A 17415-nucleotide genomic window follows, 5' to 3' on the forward strand; every position below is an offset into this window, starting at 1 on the left:
TGTTTAGGCTGCCTGCCATATTTCAGCTTTCTGCCTGTTCTGGATAAAACTTGGGTAACCAGGTCATTGTTACTGTTCACTGCATTTGGGCCTCACCAAAGGTGTAAAATCTCCAGTTGGTGTTCCAGTGCAGATCTGAATAACAATTTTGTAGAAACTTGGATGTGATTGATTTTACATCATGCAATGTTATACAGGTTTTGCTAAATTTCCTTGTGTTTCTTTCTCCTTAAAAATATCCTTGCTAGCATAATGAGCAGTCTTGCAGATTTTATTATAAAGATTAACACAATGTTTCATCAATCGGAGCTCACAATCTTGGAAGCATGAAGTGTTGTGTTCAGTTGGTGGGGAGGGGTGTTTGTCTAGATCCATGTTCACACAGTGGTAATATAAATGGGGGAATTATTACAAACTTCCTGTGCCCCACCTTCTAGCTCCTGAAAAGATCTGCCTCCACAAATGGCTTCAGGCGCTGCAGGGCTCTCTTGGCTTCAGCAGATTAATATGGCCTCCTGCCTGGATCCTTATCGGTGTTTCTTTTACCATTTGTCTTTTCAGGACTTTAACATAAGCCTTCTCGCTCCATGTTTAAGCCTTGGGGTGCAGGAACTCTCCAGGGATCAAAAGAGTCTTTTTGAAACGGCCCGTAGGGTTACTCTTGCTCATGTGACTGCTGCAGCACAAAAACTTCCTGTCAGTCATCAAGTCTTTCAGCCACTGCAGCCAGTTGAAACATCTTCATACTGGAACAAACTGAGTGATATCTTTGGTAATATAAATTAAAAGTGCCATCATATTATTGCATTGTAGTGCTATCCAGGTTGAATTTCTACAAGAATCCATTCTCCAATGAATGTTTGTGCTTAGTCAGAGTCATGTGCTTTACAATAAAGTTGCAATCTTGGGTGGATTTGTTTTCTAGCAGGGTACCTGTAGAGGGAGACCATGCCAACAATACTGCCCCTAAACTGTGGAGTCTTAGGAACAAAAATTCTACTTTGTGAGCTACTGGCATTAAAGTTGTAAGCTACTGCATACATTAGTTTGCTCTGGGGCCAATTTTCCTGAGCTGAGACAAAATTGGGTGAGCTGAAGGCTAAAAAGCTGTGAGCTAGCTCACGTTAACTCAGCTTAGAGGGAGCACTGCCTGCCAGGTATGTGTAAGTGAAGGTGTCTTGCTAAAATGAGGCTACGCTTGTTCACTTTCCGCCACCAGTCTGAGCACAAGCAGTCATGTCAGGGAATGAATTGATCCCCTCTCTGTTAAGTAGAGGAAGAAACTAGGAAAAGTGGGGCCTTGTTCCCTTGGTGCAAAATATCCTTGCCTTTATAGAAAATGGTATTATGTTCTCACAAATAGAGTAAGGAAAAGGAATTGTATTTGTGCTTTCCTGACATACCTTCTCTGAAGACTGCTGAAAGTTAGCCTAGTCCTGTTTGTTTGTTTCTCCATGTGGAAAACTGGGAGACTTCTAAGCTGGGTGAGTTGCCCTAATAACTCCTTTAGCAACATAGATGGATCAGTTGCTCTCTGTCTCCTGCAGCAGTTCTTAGATGAAAAAGACCCTCCTCCAAAGGGAGGAGAATGTAGCACAAGATGTGTGTTGTTCAGACAAGATCTTCATGATTTCCTGAAACAACATAATTCAGGCCCAGGTCGGTCTCCATAACAAAATTCCAGGGTGAACCAGAGCCAGAAGAATCCAAAGCAGCTGTTCAGTCTTCACTCTCCCTCAGTCACCCATCTGCACAGATCACTTTTTGTAATCTAGATTACAGTCTCCTACAAGCAGAGGGCAGCTGCAGATGCTGGAAATCCCTTCCTGACTTTTGTTACGGCAGCCAGGTGGGGAGGTGATCGGACCCTCCCACCAAGTTATTCATCTTACTGACCTTCAATTCTGCCAACTGCAGAAAACAAGGGGACACCGATGCGCAACGAACATATCCCAGCACAAGCTGTATAAAGTGGAGCATTTGGAAATTACGTCCCTAAATAATCAGACTATCAGATAAGATATTAAGAAAACACTTGGAGTTCTAAAAACTAATAAAGTAGCAGATGGATCGCCTTATAGCAAAGTGTTGCAGTGATTCATGGAAATGAGTCATTCTGTGCTGTTTCCTTATTAAAGTTTGACAGCATTTTTATTAGTGTAAGGCTAAATATAATGGCAGACGAATACAGATGTGCACTGTGACATTTGTGTAGAGTCATGTTGGTGTAGATTTTGTAGCTGGGAATAGACATCAAGGGTACTAAAGTTTTGTGTTGACTTATAAAACATTTGTTTTTACTTTGCTGTTTCTTTATTCTATAGGTGACAGAGGGCTTTATCAATCTACAATGGTCCTGTCTCATGCTTTAAGTCAGTATCTGGTGTTACTTGCTAAAGTGCCAGCCTCTCTTCGCATTCCACACGACAAAGAGAATGACATTCTGAAATTTGTTGTAATGTCTGTAGAGGTAAGAACAAATATGGCCAACAGAACTGTTTCTTGGTAAGCCCTGTCTTCTCTCCCCTGACCTTTGGCTATACCAGATCAAAGAGAATTTTGGTGTCTCCTTTTGTCCATGTTTTATCTAGTATAATTTCTTTGTGACGACATTTGTGGAAGCCATTTGAAATTCTACTGGGAGTTATGTGAGTGGGAGGATGGCCTTGGGAATCACACACTGCAAAACCAGCTCAAAAAAATGAATATCTAGATCTCTTGAATGGTTAAAGTCCCTTGGAATATTTTGGCTAGCAATGTATTGTGCTTATTGTTTTCCAAATTAGATGAGGCAGAATAAGCTTATAACAACAGGGGGAAAATAGAATTACATTTTTCCCTTTCCAGATACTTTCATGGCATTTAATACATGAGCATATTCCACTGAGTATTGACATCCAGGCTGTGCTGGAGTGCTGCTGCCTGATGTTACAACAATCCAGCTTGTGGAACTTGCTGGCTTCAGCCCTGTACGTGACCCACGCCTGCTCCCTCATCAACTGTGTGCGGTTTATTATAGAAGCAGGTGAGTTCGCCTGACCCTTGCCTAAGCCTTCCTCTTCCTCACAACATTACAAGTTTCTGAGATGGACTGGCATCCTCAAAACGTTTCTCACCATAGCCTTGAACAAAACAGTTGGCTGAGAATGAGAGCAGCTAGACCAATATTCAACAACCAGTATGGTTCAGACAGAACTCTTTTTAATGCCCTGGGTTGGAGGGAAATCAGGTATACATGGTCTCCCCCCCCCCCAGTCTTCTTTTGTGTGAGACTCCAAAATCAAACATTTCTGTAGCAAAACTTCTTTTGCTTCATTTGGATCACAACCTAAATCACAAGCATAGGAGGAAGGGCTATATGGCAATCAAGGCCATATAGTACCTTGAATTGAGTCTGATATCTGATGGACAACTAGTGGACGACTGCAGAATGGATGTAATATGAATGTTCTGTTGAGCACCTGAAAATAAACTGAGGTGTGGCATTTTGTATCAGCTGGAATCTCCAAGGTGACTTCAAGGGCAGACCTGTGCATTACAGTAATCTAGTCTTGATGTTACTGTGGTAGGACTGCAGATGGCTAGATCAACTAAGTCATGGGAGGGGGTCATATTGCAGGCTAGACAGTTGGAAGACAGTGTCTGTCACAGCTGCATTAACTTGCTTCTCCAGCAATAATGAAACAAGCTAATTTTCCTCTGGGATTCTCTCATATGCGCCAGTAACCAATGTAAATTTGCAATATGATCTCTAGTACATCTTCCTTTTCTGAATCCGGCTTGAACATCTGGCATTTCTCGTTCCATATATGGTAGCAGTCTTTGTAAGATGTTGAGGATCACTGTCCTGATATGATAAATAGACGCAGTGGTCTGATAGGATAAATCAAAGACTGCAGCAACAAAGCCTCAGTTTTATAAAGCTATCCATTTTTAAAGTTTAAGCTTACAAATTCAAATACCTGCCTTATAATTTAGGGAGGTTGTTTAAAGAAAGAAGATTAACACTCTGAATGGATCTTGGCAATGCCCTCTGGACATTACCAGCTTTGACTCAGCACTGACTGGCATCTAGACTGCTTTATGGTGACACTGAGGTTTGCAGAATGTGGAGTGCTGTGGGTTTCCTAGCTTTGTTGGTGTTGGCTTGTGACTGGGCTGGGATATTGGGCGAAGCTTCTCTTCAGGATCAGCAGGATGATAAGGTGGAGGGTAAAAGAGAGTTCCTGGAGTCTCTTTCCAAAGTAAGAGATCTGCTTACTGGCATGATCAATTTTACTATGCAGCAGTTTTAGTTGATTATAGATGTGCTCAACTGTTATAGCAACAAGGCTGATCAAATCAGATGGGTCATTAGAATTGTTGCACTCAGTGCTGCTTAGAGGACTCGCACTGCCCCCTCCGGCTTACAGCTGTTATTGATTACTGGGTGTGAATCACCAACTTTGTTTGGTTAAGGCTGATTCATTTAAAGCTGGTTTATTTAAACCATCATTTAAATCGTCAGCCAGAATCTCAAAATGATTGGAGGTTGGAATTTGTACAGAGTAAAAGTCTCCAATTCTCTTTTGCTTAGGAGGAGGTAATGAAGGTTCCTCTTGGTCTCTTCTACTCTTAGACACACCCATATTAGTCTCAGAATGTAATAGCAAAAAGTAACTGCTTTATTTCCTTGGCTCAGGCTGATAATAAGCCGCAGGGATACATCACCAAACACAGGGCAAAATTTAGCAACTTCTCAAGCAATTACATGCTATTCCTCTAAAAACATCAGCTGGGAAACGAGCCAGTAAATACCTAGCGACCAGCTATTTATAAAACAAAGAGATAAAAGTCAGCCAGGAAGAGTTAACTATGTTGCTGTTAGGCTGCTTCAAACAATTAACAGCCTAAAGGAACAGAAAAAACGTTTAAAAGGTTAATAAAACTGTTTAAAAGGTTAATAAAACAACTTAGCATTTTTGGAGCTTCAGCGGCAGCCGTCTTCATTCATCACCCGGAAACCGGAACTCTCACCTAGAAGCTCTCAATCTTGAGACATATCTGTGCTTGTTGTCCATCTAACCTTTGTCCCATCCCAAGAGATGCTGGTGATTTCTCTTTGCATCTTCATTAATACTATGTAGTACCAGATCGGTAAAGAAGAAATGTGCACTCCTGTCTGGGAAGCTGGAGAAGAACAACGTTGATGTGGTTTGTGTGACAGACGTGGTTGGAAGAAAAAGATGGATTATACTTTTCCCAGTTAACTCCACTGACTGTGCAGTCCTTCATCTACCCTGAACTTGAGGCCAGAGAGGGGGAATGTCTCTCATTCGCCATAAGTGTTTCTTATTTTGCAAATTCCCCATGCAAACTGTTACTGCATTGATTATCTCTTCCTTATGTTAGGATATATATATATATCCTTGGAGGCTGTACTCATAGAGTTGCTGTTGGAGACTCGTTTTCATCAGTATGAGTTGTCCTATAGGGTCCCACAACACTTAAATCTCATCCCCATGCTATTTTAATCTCTTAATTTAATGTAATCCTTGATTGATTGGTTGATTGATTGATTGATTCAAATCCCTTAGAAGAAATCATTTGTGGTTTGGAGCTGGGTATCTTCAATATACTGACTCCCAATTCTGTATTGCTTTGTCTGACCACCCTGTGCTGCTGTCATAAACCAGTGTCCAGCTGCTGTTGTTAAATGGTTAAAAGTGAACAAGCCTAAACTGAATCCTGATGCTGGTTGGAAAGTGAAGGTTTCAGAAAAGCACTGTGCTTTCTATGTTTCATGGAGTCAGTTGACCCTCATAGACTCAGTTAAAAGTCCCACCACTATTGCTGAAGAAGCAAATTAATTCAGTAACAAAAAATGCTTTCTGCCATTTTCTATTAGCCTGGAAGATTGCTCCCAGGCTGATCTGGCCCATAGGTCCTTGTGACTATCTGCATAAGTCTGACCTCAAAGATAACCTGGAAACTCCAGGTGAAGAATGCCACAGTTCTATTATTATCAGGCACTAGGCAGAGGATGCATATGTTGCACACAAGCTGTTTTACTGCATTGTTTTCTAATTTCTGTAATCCAGTGCCTGCATTTCTTATATGTCTTGTCTTACGCTATTTTATTGCATTATTTTCCTAACTTAGTAGTCCAGTTTTACTATGCTGTTTGTTATAAGTCTTCTACTGTTCTTGTTGCACTGCTGAGTTTTGTAATCAGTCTTGAGTCTCAGTGAAAAAGGCAGACTACAGATAAAGTGAAACACCTTGATTCTGTGCTTCACTTAGTGGCTGTGGAGCCTGGGAGTCAGCTTCTTGGTCCAGAAAGGAAGAGCCCTGTGAAAGCTGCTGGTGAAGATGAAGTGGATTCACAAACACCAAGTAAGATCTGCAGGGTGGCTTTAGACATTTGCCACCTTCCATTGTATTTATCTTAGATATACTTTGTAGGGGCATCTTCTTCTTTTTTTCCTCTTGAAGTTGCGTTTCAGCAATCTTTTGTTACTTTCTCAAAATAGCTTTAATTCAGGTTTCATAAGGACTTGGGAATGTTCCATGTAGTTTTCTTTATGGTTTGTTCGGATCAGTCCGGTTAGCATGTCTTATAAAGAACATCATCTCTTTTGATATGTCAGAATCCAGGTATAGATTTGGAACTGTTTAAAACATAACATTGATTGCAGGATTCTGTAATTAATTTATTTTGTTTTATCTCCCAATTTAAGAATTTGAGTATATTACAGCAACTTGTGACACAGTATCTGAACTGGTGGAGTGTTTGCATTCTGTCTTGACTTTGGGACACAAGAGAAACAGCCAAATCCCAGCGTTTTTAACACCTGTTCTTAAAAACATTATCATCAGCTTGTCCAGGCTGCCTTTAGTAAACAGCTATGCAAGAATCCCTCCTTTGGTACGTGTTCTGCAAACATGGGTGCTGCTGGAAATTATTTGCAGCCTACCATTTAATTTTCAAGTTTTACTTTGAAATTTGTTTTACCATTTCTGCTTAAAAGAAGGCATTTAAACTAAGATGTTATGTACCAGAAGGCCTCTCCTGTCCATTCCGTGGGGTCCTCGCCGGAGAGTCTCTCCTGGTAGTTCAAGAGCTGGAATGTTCTTTGTTACGACGTGAAGGAGGCAACATCTGCCAGGCTTCTGGGCTCATTAACAGGGAAGCTCCGTGGGGCTGTTTGCTTATGAAGAGGGGTCTCCCAGTCTGCTAGATAAGCTGATCTTTGAGGCTTGCACATAGCAAAGCGGGAGTTAGGTCTAGGCAGGCAGTGAACCTTCACAAACTTGTTTTTCCCTTTTAGACCCCAGCTGGCTTGTGTGATGGGTTGGGGGTAATCAGCTGCTAACATTTTCATAGATAAACCAGTTTTGTATACTGTTTTCCTCCCAAGAATGTCATCAGAGACAAAGAATCTGATGCTGAGAAGTGCCTTCTGTGGGCGCAAACAAAATCAGGGCGGGTTGGCCATTTAACTTGCAGGGAAATGTCTAGGCGGGACACTGGCCTAGAGGGCTGCTGACGGTGAAGGCCCAGCAACTCTGCCAGGGCCTCTGAGGCTGCCTGGCTCAGAACCTTCACTGGTGGTTGTGTCAGTTTAGCAGTTGTCTCTTCCTGCACTGCTGCCACTTGCTGGGATGAGGTTGAGCTTTCATTGCTTGGGGACTTGTAGAAGGAGTGTGTGTGTGTGTGTGTGCAAAAAAGGTGGGGCAGAAAAAGGAAAGAACAGCATTTTAAAAGACCAGTGATGTAGAAGCGCTGGTGGTCCCATTGCTGAAGACTCATGGAGCAAGACGATACGTTTTATTTTGTGTTTCTCCGCTGCATACTAAAAGCTGTTGCTCAGTTCCCCTATACTTCTTAAATGTTTTCAGCAGGCCTTCACAGATAAAGTGAGACAGCTTTTATTCACACCTCCTCTTTAGCACCTTATTCAACCCTTTCTTAGACATCTGCAGAATTCCTACTTTTAAAAAATGCTTTCTGAATGTCTCTCTGCAAAAGAGACAGCATATCTGGATGAACCTCAGAGCAGCAGTGGGAAAAAAGACAATTGATACGTTAGTTTTGTGGCCCTCAAAGTAGTTCAGAACATGCTAAGCTGCAACTCATATGACTTGGTTTGATACAGTATTTGGGTTGAGTCTGGGTGGTGGGGGGGGCAGAGTACAATTTTGTCAGGGGGCCCACATGGTGGCTCTTAGCAGCCCTGAGAGTAAATTTCAAGGGGTCTTTTTGTCTTTTTTGCCTGGCAAATGTTGCAAGTTGTGAACAAGGACTGGGCCTGCCAGCTGCGGTAGGAAATTGACCTGTCAAAAGCCACCCTTGCTGCTTATTCAGCCATTGCTGCCTGTCTGTTGAGTGGTTGTCAAGGATGTGCCAGGCGAGTACGGCAGACAAATAGGTAGCTTGAGAGTGAAGGGCCTGTTGGGCTCAGCAGTGGCAGAGTCTGGGCTGCTCTTGAGGACTCCAGATCCCCCCACCGCCGCCCTGGCCTGGTAGGCCTCAAAGCTAGGCCACTTGGCCTTGGGGCTTGCTTCCTTGGGCCTGTCTTCAATTTCAGTGGCCAGAATCAAGACAAAAGTTCACTGGCTTGAAATGTGCTTCTTTCTCTTCTGCCCCAAGAACAGTAAGAGCAGCCAGGCAGTTTGTTATTTCTTTGTGGACAAAGCCTAGTCCCATTTCATCTACCTTTGTCTATTATAATAGGTCTGGAAATTGGGCTGGTCTCCAAAGCCTATAGGTGATTTTGGCACATCTTTCCCAGAAATCCCTGTGGAATTTCTTCAAGAGAGAGAAATATTCAAGGAGTTTATCTATCGAATTAATACACTGGGTAAGTAGATAAAACTGTGATGCTGAATTACCTAATGACAGTTCACTATTTATCACTTTTAGAAACTCTTGGTGATGACCTAGACCAGGGGTGTCAAACATGCAGTAGTGGCCTGAGGGTTTTCACTTCCCATGTGGAATGTTTAATATTAGCTTTAGATGTTCCAGCATCTGTAGATAAAGTCAGTTCCAAAGTGGAATTTCTGATGAGATGAAGATGATGATATTGGATTTATACCCCACTTTGAATCTCAGAGTCTCAGAACAGCTCACAATTTCCTTTCCCTTCCTCCCCACAATAGACGCCCTGTGAGGTGGGTGGGGCTGAGAGAGCTCTCCCAGAAGCTGCCCCCCCTTCCAAGGACAACTCCTGTGAGAGCTATGGCTGACCCAAGGCCATTCCAGCAGGTGGAGGAGTGGGGAATCAAGCTCTGTCATCCCAGATAAGAGTCTATGCACTTCACCACCACACCAGACTGGCTCCCTTTAGATTTAGAGACATCCAGCACACAATGTGACACTCAAAGAAGCATGGGTTCCAACATCATGGGCAGTTCAATACATCCGACATCTGGGCATTTTTCTTTATTTATAGGTGGATGAGATCTACTTAACAGTATGGAAAGTTCAATCCAGAACCTTGGGCTAACTGCATCAAATCACCCATCTCCGCTGGGCCATGCATTTGACTTTTTGGATTGGGTCTGGTGGTCCAAATGCATCCCCACCTGCCCCAGTGGCTCATCCTGCTGTTCCAATTCCAGATTGCCCGTTAGTTCTCACACCAAGTGATAATTCTCTTGCAGATGGCCATTCCCTTTTGAGGCAGAGTCACACAAAGAAACTAATGAGCGGACTGGAGATGCTCAAACCTAACCAAGTTCATGCAAACTTGGCAGGATTGGGGCTCTTTGTCAAGAGCTGGTGGTTCCTGGGTGCAGCAGGAGCTGGAGAAATTTACTGCTGGCTGGAGTTCAGAGGTGTCCTCCTCACACCCACACACGGAGATTCTTTCAGAGATGGAACTGACAACACTTGGGCCAGAATAAGTAGCCTGTGAATGAAGAGATGTTCTCCAGTTCCAGAAACCTTCATTGGCATAACTAAGAGATGTTCTCATTGATTGACAGCCTCTGGTGATCTTTGTTCTTGGACTTCAGTTTTTAGCCTCAAAAATTATTTTCCTGTTTCCAGGACAGGAAACCAGAAGCAATGGGTGTGTGCTTGCTCCCTCCCAATTCTGTTTTATACGTTCTCTCCAACCCCAGTCACACCTAAACTACTTGGAAGATCAAACTCTGCCCTTATCAGAGGCTCTCTGTTGCACCGTAGCTATATTCTCTGCAGGCGTCTCCAGCATCGGGAGAGTCAGGGGCTTAAGGTCTCAGTCAGCAGAATTAGTCACCCTTTCCTGCTGGATTTGTGGTCTGCTAAACAGGAAGGAACTTCGCAGCCCAGCTTCTCTTTTCAGCATGGGGCAAGGATGCCGTGTGAGGGCATGGGGTTTTGGTCGCCCTTTCAGTGCACTTCAGTTAGGCAGTGGTTTGAAAGAAGTGATGTTTCTGGTAGCATCCAGGAACATGCATCTGTGCCTGCAGGATGCAAACATCACACGTACATATTACATGTAAAGGAGGACCCAAAGATAAACTGCCTTCTCCTTCTCTGCCTCCTTCCCCCACCCAAACAGCTGAATTTGCTCAGCTTGAAGAGAGCCCTAAAAATTAAAAATTAGACTGCAAATGTAAGAAGATACAGCTACAAACGCAAAAAGCTGCAAATGTGAAAAGCAGTTCATTTGTGTGACTCTGCCTAACACTGCTAACTTAAGGTAGCAAATGTAAGTGGCATTTTCTCTCCCCTCCAGGGTGGACAAACCGCATGCAGTTTGAAGAAACCTGGGCTACTCTTCTTGGTGTGCTTGTAACACAACCAGTTGTGATGGATCAAGAGGAAAACCAACAGGAGGTAAAGTAATCCAATACTTATTTTATTCTGGCATTCATTCTCTAATGTGTAAGATCAACTCACGTCATGCATACAGCCCATCCGTACCTAACTTCTATTTAATCATTGCGTTGTATTGAACTCCTTATTTTTAATTATTTCTAATAATTCTGGATATTGGTTAAATTGCTTTGAGTATGCAGAGGTGCTTAAAATAAAGAGGAGGAGCAGGAGGGCAAGTCAGGAGAGGGTCTCTACTGAATGCACTGACCCTCTGACCTTCGTGTTGGCATCCATCAGTAGCAAAGAGGGAGGTTGAATTCTACCACCCCCGCCCCACTCAGAGTCACAGAGATCAAAGGGGCCATGCAGGCCATCTAGTCCAGCCTCCTGCTCAATGCAGGATCAGCCTAAAGCATTCCTGACACGTTTGTCCAGCTGCTGCTGAAGACCACCTCTGCCCACCACATCCCAAGGCAGCTAATTCCACTGCTGAGCTACTCTTACTGTAAAATGAATATTTCCTAATATCCGACCTGTACTGTTCCACCCGTAATTTAAGCCCATTATTGCTGGGAGGGACTGTGGCTCAGTGGCATGCAAAAGGTCCCAGGTTCAGTCCCAGGCATCTCGCGATAAAAAAGAGGCCAGGCAGTAAGCAATGTGAACAACCTCGTCCTGAGACCCAGGAGAGGCACTGCCCAGTCTGAGTAGACAGTTCTGACTTGATGAATGTCTGATTCAGTATAAGGCAGCTTATACTGAAGTCCTATCCTTTGCTGCTAACAAGAGAAGTTCCAAGATCTTTTTAAGTGGCAAGGGAGCAAGGTTAAACTGATGGGTGAGGATCAGTTCAGATGGTCAGTTTCTGCCCTTTAGAAGATACACCATACAGGCTGTGCTCTTTTTTATGGGTCCCAGTTTGATTCTCATATTAGCTACCTGAATTATGGACTTTGAAAACAGACAGGTTGCTTTCTAGGAGAAGCAGGAGTAGATGCAATAATTTCTGTGCAAAGTAAGAGTCTTGCTGCTCTTTTGCTGGAAGAGAAATCCAAAATGTTACTTATCTGAATACAAAAGCTGAGCTTTTTCACATGATGTGTTAATTTTTCAGGAAGACACAGAAAGGACCCAAATAAATGTACTTGCTGTCCAAGCCATAACGTCTTTGGTGTTGAGTGCATTGACCATACCAGTCGCAGGCAATCCAGCAGTTAGCAGCGTGGAACAGCAACCTCGGAACAAAGCATTAAAAGCTCTGGATACCAGGTATTTCAGATGGATGGGTGTTTGTGTACTAGAACATATAGCTTGCCTTTCTGTTTTGAATTATTGTTCAAGGTGACTTAAAGTAGTCTACACAAACAATACACAGACTGCAGCCTTTAAGACTGTACAAGCAGCAGGAACAAAAATTGACTAAAAAGGCCTTAAAGAATAAAAGGGTGGTGGTGGGGAAACAGTTCATTCTGGAAGGCCTCCAAAGAAGGCCCTACCCACAGTGTAGAGCAGGGGTAGGGAACGTCAGGCCCTCGAGATCACTTGGTCTGGCCCTCGGATTGCTGGGCTGAGCTGAGCCACGTGGCAGCCTCCCTGGGGCCTGGCTGGCTGGCTGGCAAGGATTGTGGGGCCCAGCTGTGCTGTGCAGTGACCTCCCCAGAGCCTGGCTGGCCAGCAGGGATCACGGGGCCTAGCCGTGCTGCACAGTGGCCTCCCTGGGGCCTGGCTGGCCAAGTTCTCTGCGGGGCCTGGAAAATTCACAGTTCCCTCTCATTTCTTTATTTCCCTTTCTTTCTATTTCTTTCCCCATTTCTTTGTTTCCTTTAATTCCCCTTTCTTTATTTCTCTTTCTTTCCATTTCTTCCCCCCATTTCTTTATTTCTCTTTATTCTCCCTTTCCTCCCCTTCCCCCCATTTCTTTATTTCACTTTATTCCCCTTTCTTCCTCAGTTTCTGCACTGAGGGAGGGGTGGAAGGTGGGACCCAGCTACCACCACTTCAATTTGCACTTGATTATCCTAGACGGTGTGGCCTAATGTTAGGGGATGTGGTCAAATATGCTAATGAGTTCCTGCTGGGCTTTTTCTACAAAAAGAAAAGCCCTGGACCTAGGCATTTGCCCAGGGCAGCAGGTCGCAGGAGGTGTGCCAAATTAGGCTCACATGACTTCAAATAGAAAAACAATTATTTGCATTAATTTTGCCAGTCTGAATCGTTCTCCCTTGGCGGAGCCCTGTTTTTAAGTTGATAATTTTGTATGGCCCGCAAATGATGGATATAAATATCCAAATGACCCTTAGCAGAAAAAAGGTTCCCCACCCCTGGTGTAGAGGAAGTGAGTTCCAAAGAGCAAGGGTGTATGCTGAGAAAACCCTGGTGCAATTGAGTTTCTCCAGCAAGTGAGCAAGTTTCCTTGGCCAGCCTCAGATCAGGAGCCAGTATGAATGGGAGGGGCAGTCCACTTGGGCCCAGACTATTCCAGACAGACCTTAAAGATGGACACCTGTGCTTTGTCTTTGGGTCATGTTGCTTGCTCTGTGCAGTCCCTTCAAGCACCTTGGTTGGCAGCATCTGAACCAGTCGGAGCTTCCCAGCTGTCTTCAAAGACCCGGTGGGCTGCCGTGTTGCTACTTGACTCTTGCTTTGTTTCACACAGAATGTGTTACGGCAGTCCAGCCTGTGTGTGACATGACGAGATCTCTCTTTTCTAGAAAAGGAGGCCATTGGTAAACCAACCACAGTTGGAAAAAATACTCTTCTTGGCTAACGGTGGTGTCTTTGACTAATACATCAAAACTGCTAGCTTGTTCCTTCTGGAGGAACTAGCGCTCTTTGAACACCTATCCCTAGGTCAGCTTTGGTTCTGACTCATAGCATCTTGTTTTAACCGGACTTAATTTCAGTTTGTTCACCATCATTCATCCATTTATTATTTATTTGTTTATTATATTTATATCCTGCCCTCTTCTAATGGGCTCATGGCAGCTAACAGTTAAAACAACATAAACATAAAAAAACAGAATCGTTTCATCAGTTACAAACCCTAAAATCCAAGATGGCATCGATATTACAAGTTATTATTTAGCACTGCATACACTGATGTTGTTGAATGTTGTTTGGCATTCTACATTTATACTGGAATGGGTTAAGATGTCGATGCTGTGGGATGGTGGAATAGTGGTCGCCTCACCGTTAGATATTAAAAGCAAGCTTAAACAATTCTGTCTTTCAGGCCTTGCGAAACTGTGGCAAGTCCTGCAAGGCCCTGATATTTTCGGGAAGGGTGTTCCACAAGGTGAGGGCTGCTACCAAAAATGCTCTGGCTCTAGTGGTAGATAGCCAAGCTTCTTTTGGCCCAGGGATCATGAGATTTCATGAGTTTGATCATAGTGCTCCCTGGGGCTCATATCATCATCCAGTCCCACCAGTTCAGCACATTGACTCTTTCCTTGGAGCTCAAAGAAAAGGAGAGATGAAGAACTGGGTGCCATTGCCTAGGCAGGAGGATGTTGCTTAACAAGATCTGCTTAACTGTAAAATGTGCTTTTAACTGTCTGCTGGGCTTCAGGTTTGGTAGGAAATTAAACGTCATCCGGGGAATTGTGGAGCAAGAAATCCAGGAGATGGCATCTAAGAGAGACAACATTGTTACCCACCATTTGTACCATGCCTGGGATCCTGTTCCGTCTCTGTCCCCCTCCAGTGCAGGTACGTTCAAAATGTGCAGCTGCCTTATCAGACTCTTGGTCTATCAAAGTCTGCTCTGTGCCAGCTCTGGGACTATCCTCAATTAAAGAAGGCTTCCAGTGTAGTCAGAAAGCTGGCTTTATTGATAGATAGAAAACAGCAGTGTGTCAGCGAAGGTTCATTGAAGCTCCCAAAATAAGCAAGCTTGATTATTTAAAACAAAGTTGCATTTATTGTATACTCCAAAGTTACTTCAGCATGATAGACATTGGAACTGATGGCAAGCAGTTCGAGTCATTGGTATTTAACATTCTACATCAAAGCAATTACAACTACCCCCCAATTTCCCAAAACAAAGGCTGCTTTTGCATATGAGACTTTTCACACGGCTCCCCCTTATCTTCTACTGTTGGTGGTTACAATTCCCGGCGGCAGTGTCCTTGCTGCCTCCAGGGATATGTGAGAATCTGCTGGGCATTCTCCACTTCAAAGAATGTTTAACAACCTTTGATGTCCCTGGGAAGCTACTCTCTGGCTATTCCCTACTTGCCCCCCCCCCTCCTATTCTACTAGCACATGTTAGTGAGCATATATGTGAGTTAATCAATCTGGTTAGTTATCAGCATTCAGCAATAGTATCAATGAACAGAGTCTGACATACTGCCCCCCCTAAGCTCTTGCTCGAAGCTTGTCTGGGTGCAGTAGGTAAAATTGCTTAAGCATTTGCGGAGCGTTTAGATCAGAAGCTTTAACCCACTTGTCGCAGCTAGGTGGAAAATAGCACCAGCGCACCAGATAGTGGAGGACCCCCCTTTGGATTTTAGAGTCAAGGATTTCCGTCACTTCGTGGTGCTTCTGACCCTTCACCAAGATGGGCTTGGGTTCCGGACCTCGAGAGTGCCACCTCAACCCACCCGGATCTTGACGAAGAAGGCTGCAATGGAAAACAGGGTGCACTTTACTAAACAGTTTGGGCAAGTCCAGTTCTACAGTCACTTTGTTGATCACCCTTTTTATTTTAAAGGGCCCCAGGAACCTGTAGGACAATTTCCTAGAGGCTTGTGGTAACGGCAAGTTCTTGGTCGATAGGAAAACTGTCTCTCCTACTTTGAAATCCCAGCTGGGGCTGTTTTTTGTCAAATTGGGCTTTGTAATCCCTTTTGGCCACTTCCAGGTTCTCCTGGATTACTTTCCAGGTTTTCTCCAGTCGCCCCCACCATTGCTGACAGTCTGTGGGCTGAGAATCGCTTCCCCCTCCCGGCAGAGAAGGGAACGGCTTTCCCTTGTAACCGTTCACTTCCCGGAAGGGAGACATTTTAGTGGAGCCGTGGAGGCTGTTGTTGTACCTGTACTCAGCAAACGGTAATAGCTCCACCCAGTTGGATTGTTGGAAGTTCACATAGCACCTCAAATATTGTTCCAGAAGTCTGTTCACCCGTTCTGTCTGTCCGTCCGTCTGCGGGTGGTAGGCAGAACTCAACCCCATCCCAGCCAATTTGCAAAACTCCCACCAGAAGTTGGTAACGAACTGTGGCCCGCGTTCGCTAATGACCTTGTCAGGGAATGAGTGGACCCGGACCACGTGCAGGAAAAATAAATACGCTAATTCTTTAGCAGTGGGCAGTTTTTGGCACGGGACAAAGTGGGCTTGTTTGGAAAAGGTGTCCACTAGGACTAAGATCACTGTCCACCCCTGGGAGGGGGGCAGCTCCACAATAAAGTCCATTGACACTACAGACCAGGGCCTTTCAGCTGTGGGGAGGGGCTGCAGCTGTCCCAGCACTTTGCCCCCTCTCCTCTTTGCCATGAGGCAAGTCGGGCAAGTCTGCACGTAATCGGAAATGTCCTTTTTCATTTGGGGCCACCAAAACTGCCTGTTCACCAGATGGAGAGTTTTCACATAGCCAAAAATGGCCCGATAGTTTATTAGTGTGACAGTGCTGCAGGACTTCCAGCCGCAAAGTTTTTGGAACATATAGCCTCCCCTCGTGGTACCAGAAACCCCCTTCTCCTTTCAGCAGTCCTTCCGGCCGTTCCTCTCCCTCCTTTTCGCCCTCCATTATCAGTCTATTCCCCCCCAAGGGTCGGGCCGCTTGAGGGTCGCCTTCGACCGGGTTTGCACTGCCCCAGCTACTGCCCCGGGGGGTATTAGAGAGTCTATTATTTCCTACCGTTGACTCTCGTGCTGAGGGAGCCTCGAGAGAGCGTCCGCCAGAAAGTTCTTAGGGATGTGCTGCAAGGTGAAGTCAAATTTGGCAAAAAAAGCCCACCCACCGGATTTGTTTCCCAGTCAGCTTGCGGCGCCCCGTGAGCGCCTCCAAGTTTTTATGATCCGTCCAGATTTTGAACGGCACCTGTGCCCCCTCCAACCAAGATCGCCAAGTCCTTAGGGCGAAAGTCACCTCATACGCCTCTTTGAACCACACCGACCAGTTGCGCTGTTTGTGGGAGAATTTTTTGGAGATGTAGGCACACGGGCGAAGTTGGCCCCCATCGTCTTTCTGCATTAATATGGCTCCTACGGCCACGTCGGAGGCGTCACATTGAACCACGAAGGGTTTAAGCTCGTTTGGGTGCACTAGCACCGGCTCACTCATGAACAGCCTCTTGAGAGTGTCAAACGCCGTTTGGCATTCTCGGGTCCATTTTAGTTTAGCACCCGGTTTCTTTGCTTCTGGCCCCCTCCCCTTAGTCTTTAAGAGGTCTGTGAGGGGTAGGGCCACCTTGGCGAACCCCTGTATGAACGACCTGTAGAAATTTGCGAACCCAAGAAATGATGGTAGTTTACGTGTTCTCGGGGGTTCCCAGTCTAGCACTGCCTGTATTTTCGCCGGGTCCATGGCTAAGCCTTTCCCGGACACTCTAAATCCCAGGTAGTCTAGTTGCTCTTTGTGGAACTCGCATTTGGATAGCTTAGCATACTGTTTATTGTGATA

At 44.7% G+C, this 17415-nt stretch overlaps 1 protein-coding gene across 1 annotated transcript in view; it reads left to right on the top strand.

The window, feature by feature from the left end:
* The window catches only part of HTT (huntingtin), a 149969-nt gene that overhangs the window by 108720 nt on the left and 23834 nt on the right, over nt 1–17415 (top strand). Inside the window, exons 48-56 of the mRNA XM_060247262.1 lie at nt 562–772; nt 2325–2470; nt 2848–3025; nt 6283–6375; nt 6720–6907; nt 8717–8843; nt 10710–10810; nt 11907–12061; nt 14361–14500. Coding sequence (XP_060103245.1) covers nt 562–772; nt 2325–2470; nt 2848–3025; nt 6283–6375; nt 6720–6907; nt 8717–8843; nt 10710–10810; nt 11907–12061; nt 14361–14500 — 1339 coding nt within the window. The remainder of the gene's footprint in view (nt 1–561; nt 773–2324; nt 2471–2847; nt 3026–6282; nt 6376–6719; nt 6908–8716; nt 8844–10709; nt 10811–11906; nt 12062–14360; nt 14501–17415) is intronic.

Source organism: Heteronotia binoei, chromosome 9 (genome assembly GCF_032191835.1).
Source record: "Heteronotia binoei isolate CCM8104 ecotype False Entrance Well chromosome 9, APGP_CSIRO_Hbin_v1, whole genome shotgun sequence".
In the NCBI taxonomy this organism is placed as follows: domain Eukaryota; kingdom Metazoa; phylum Chordata; class Lepidosauria; order Squamata; family Gekkonidae; genus Heteronotia; species Heteronotia binoei.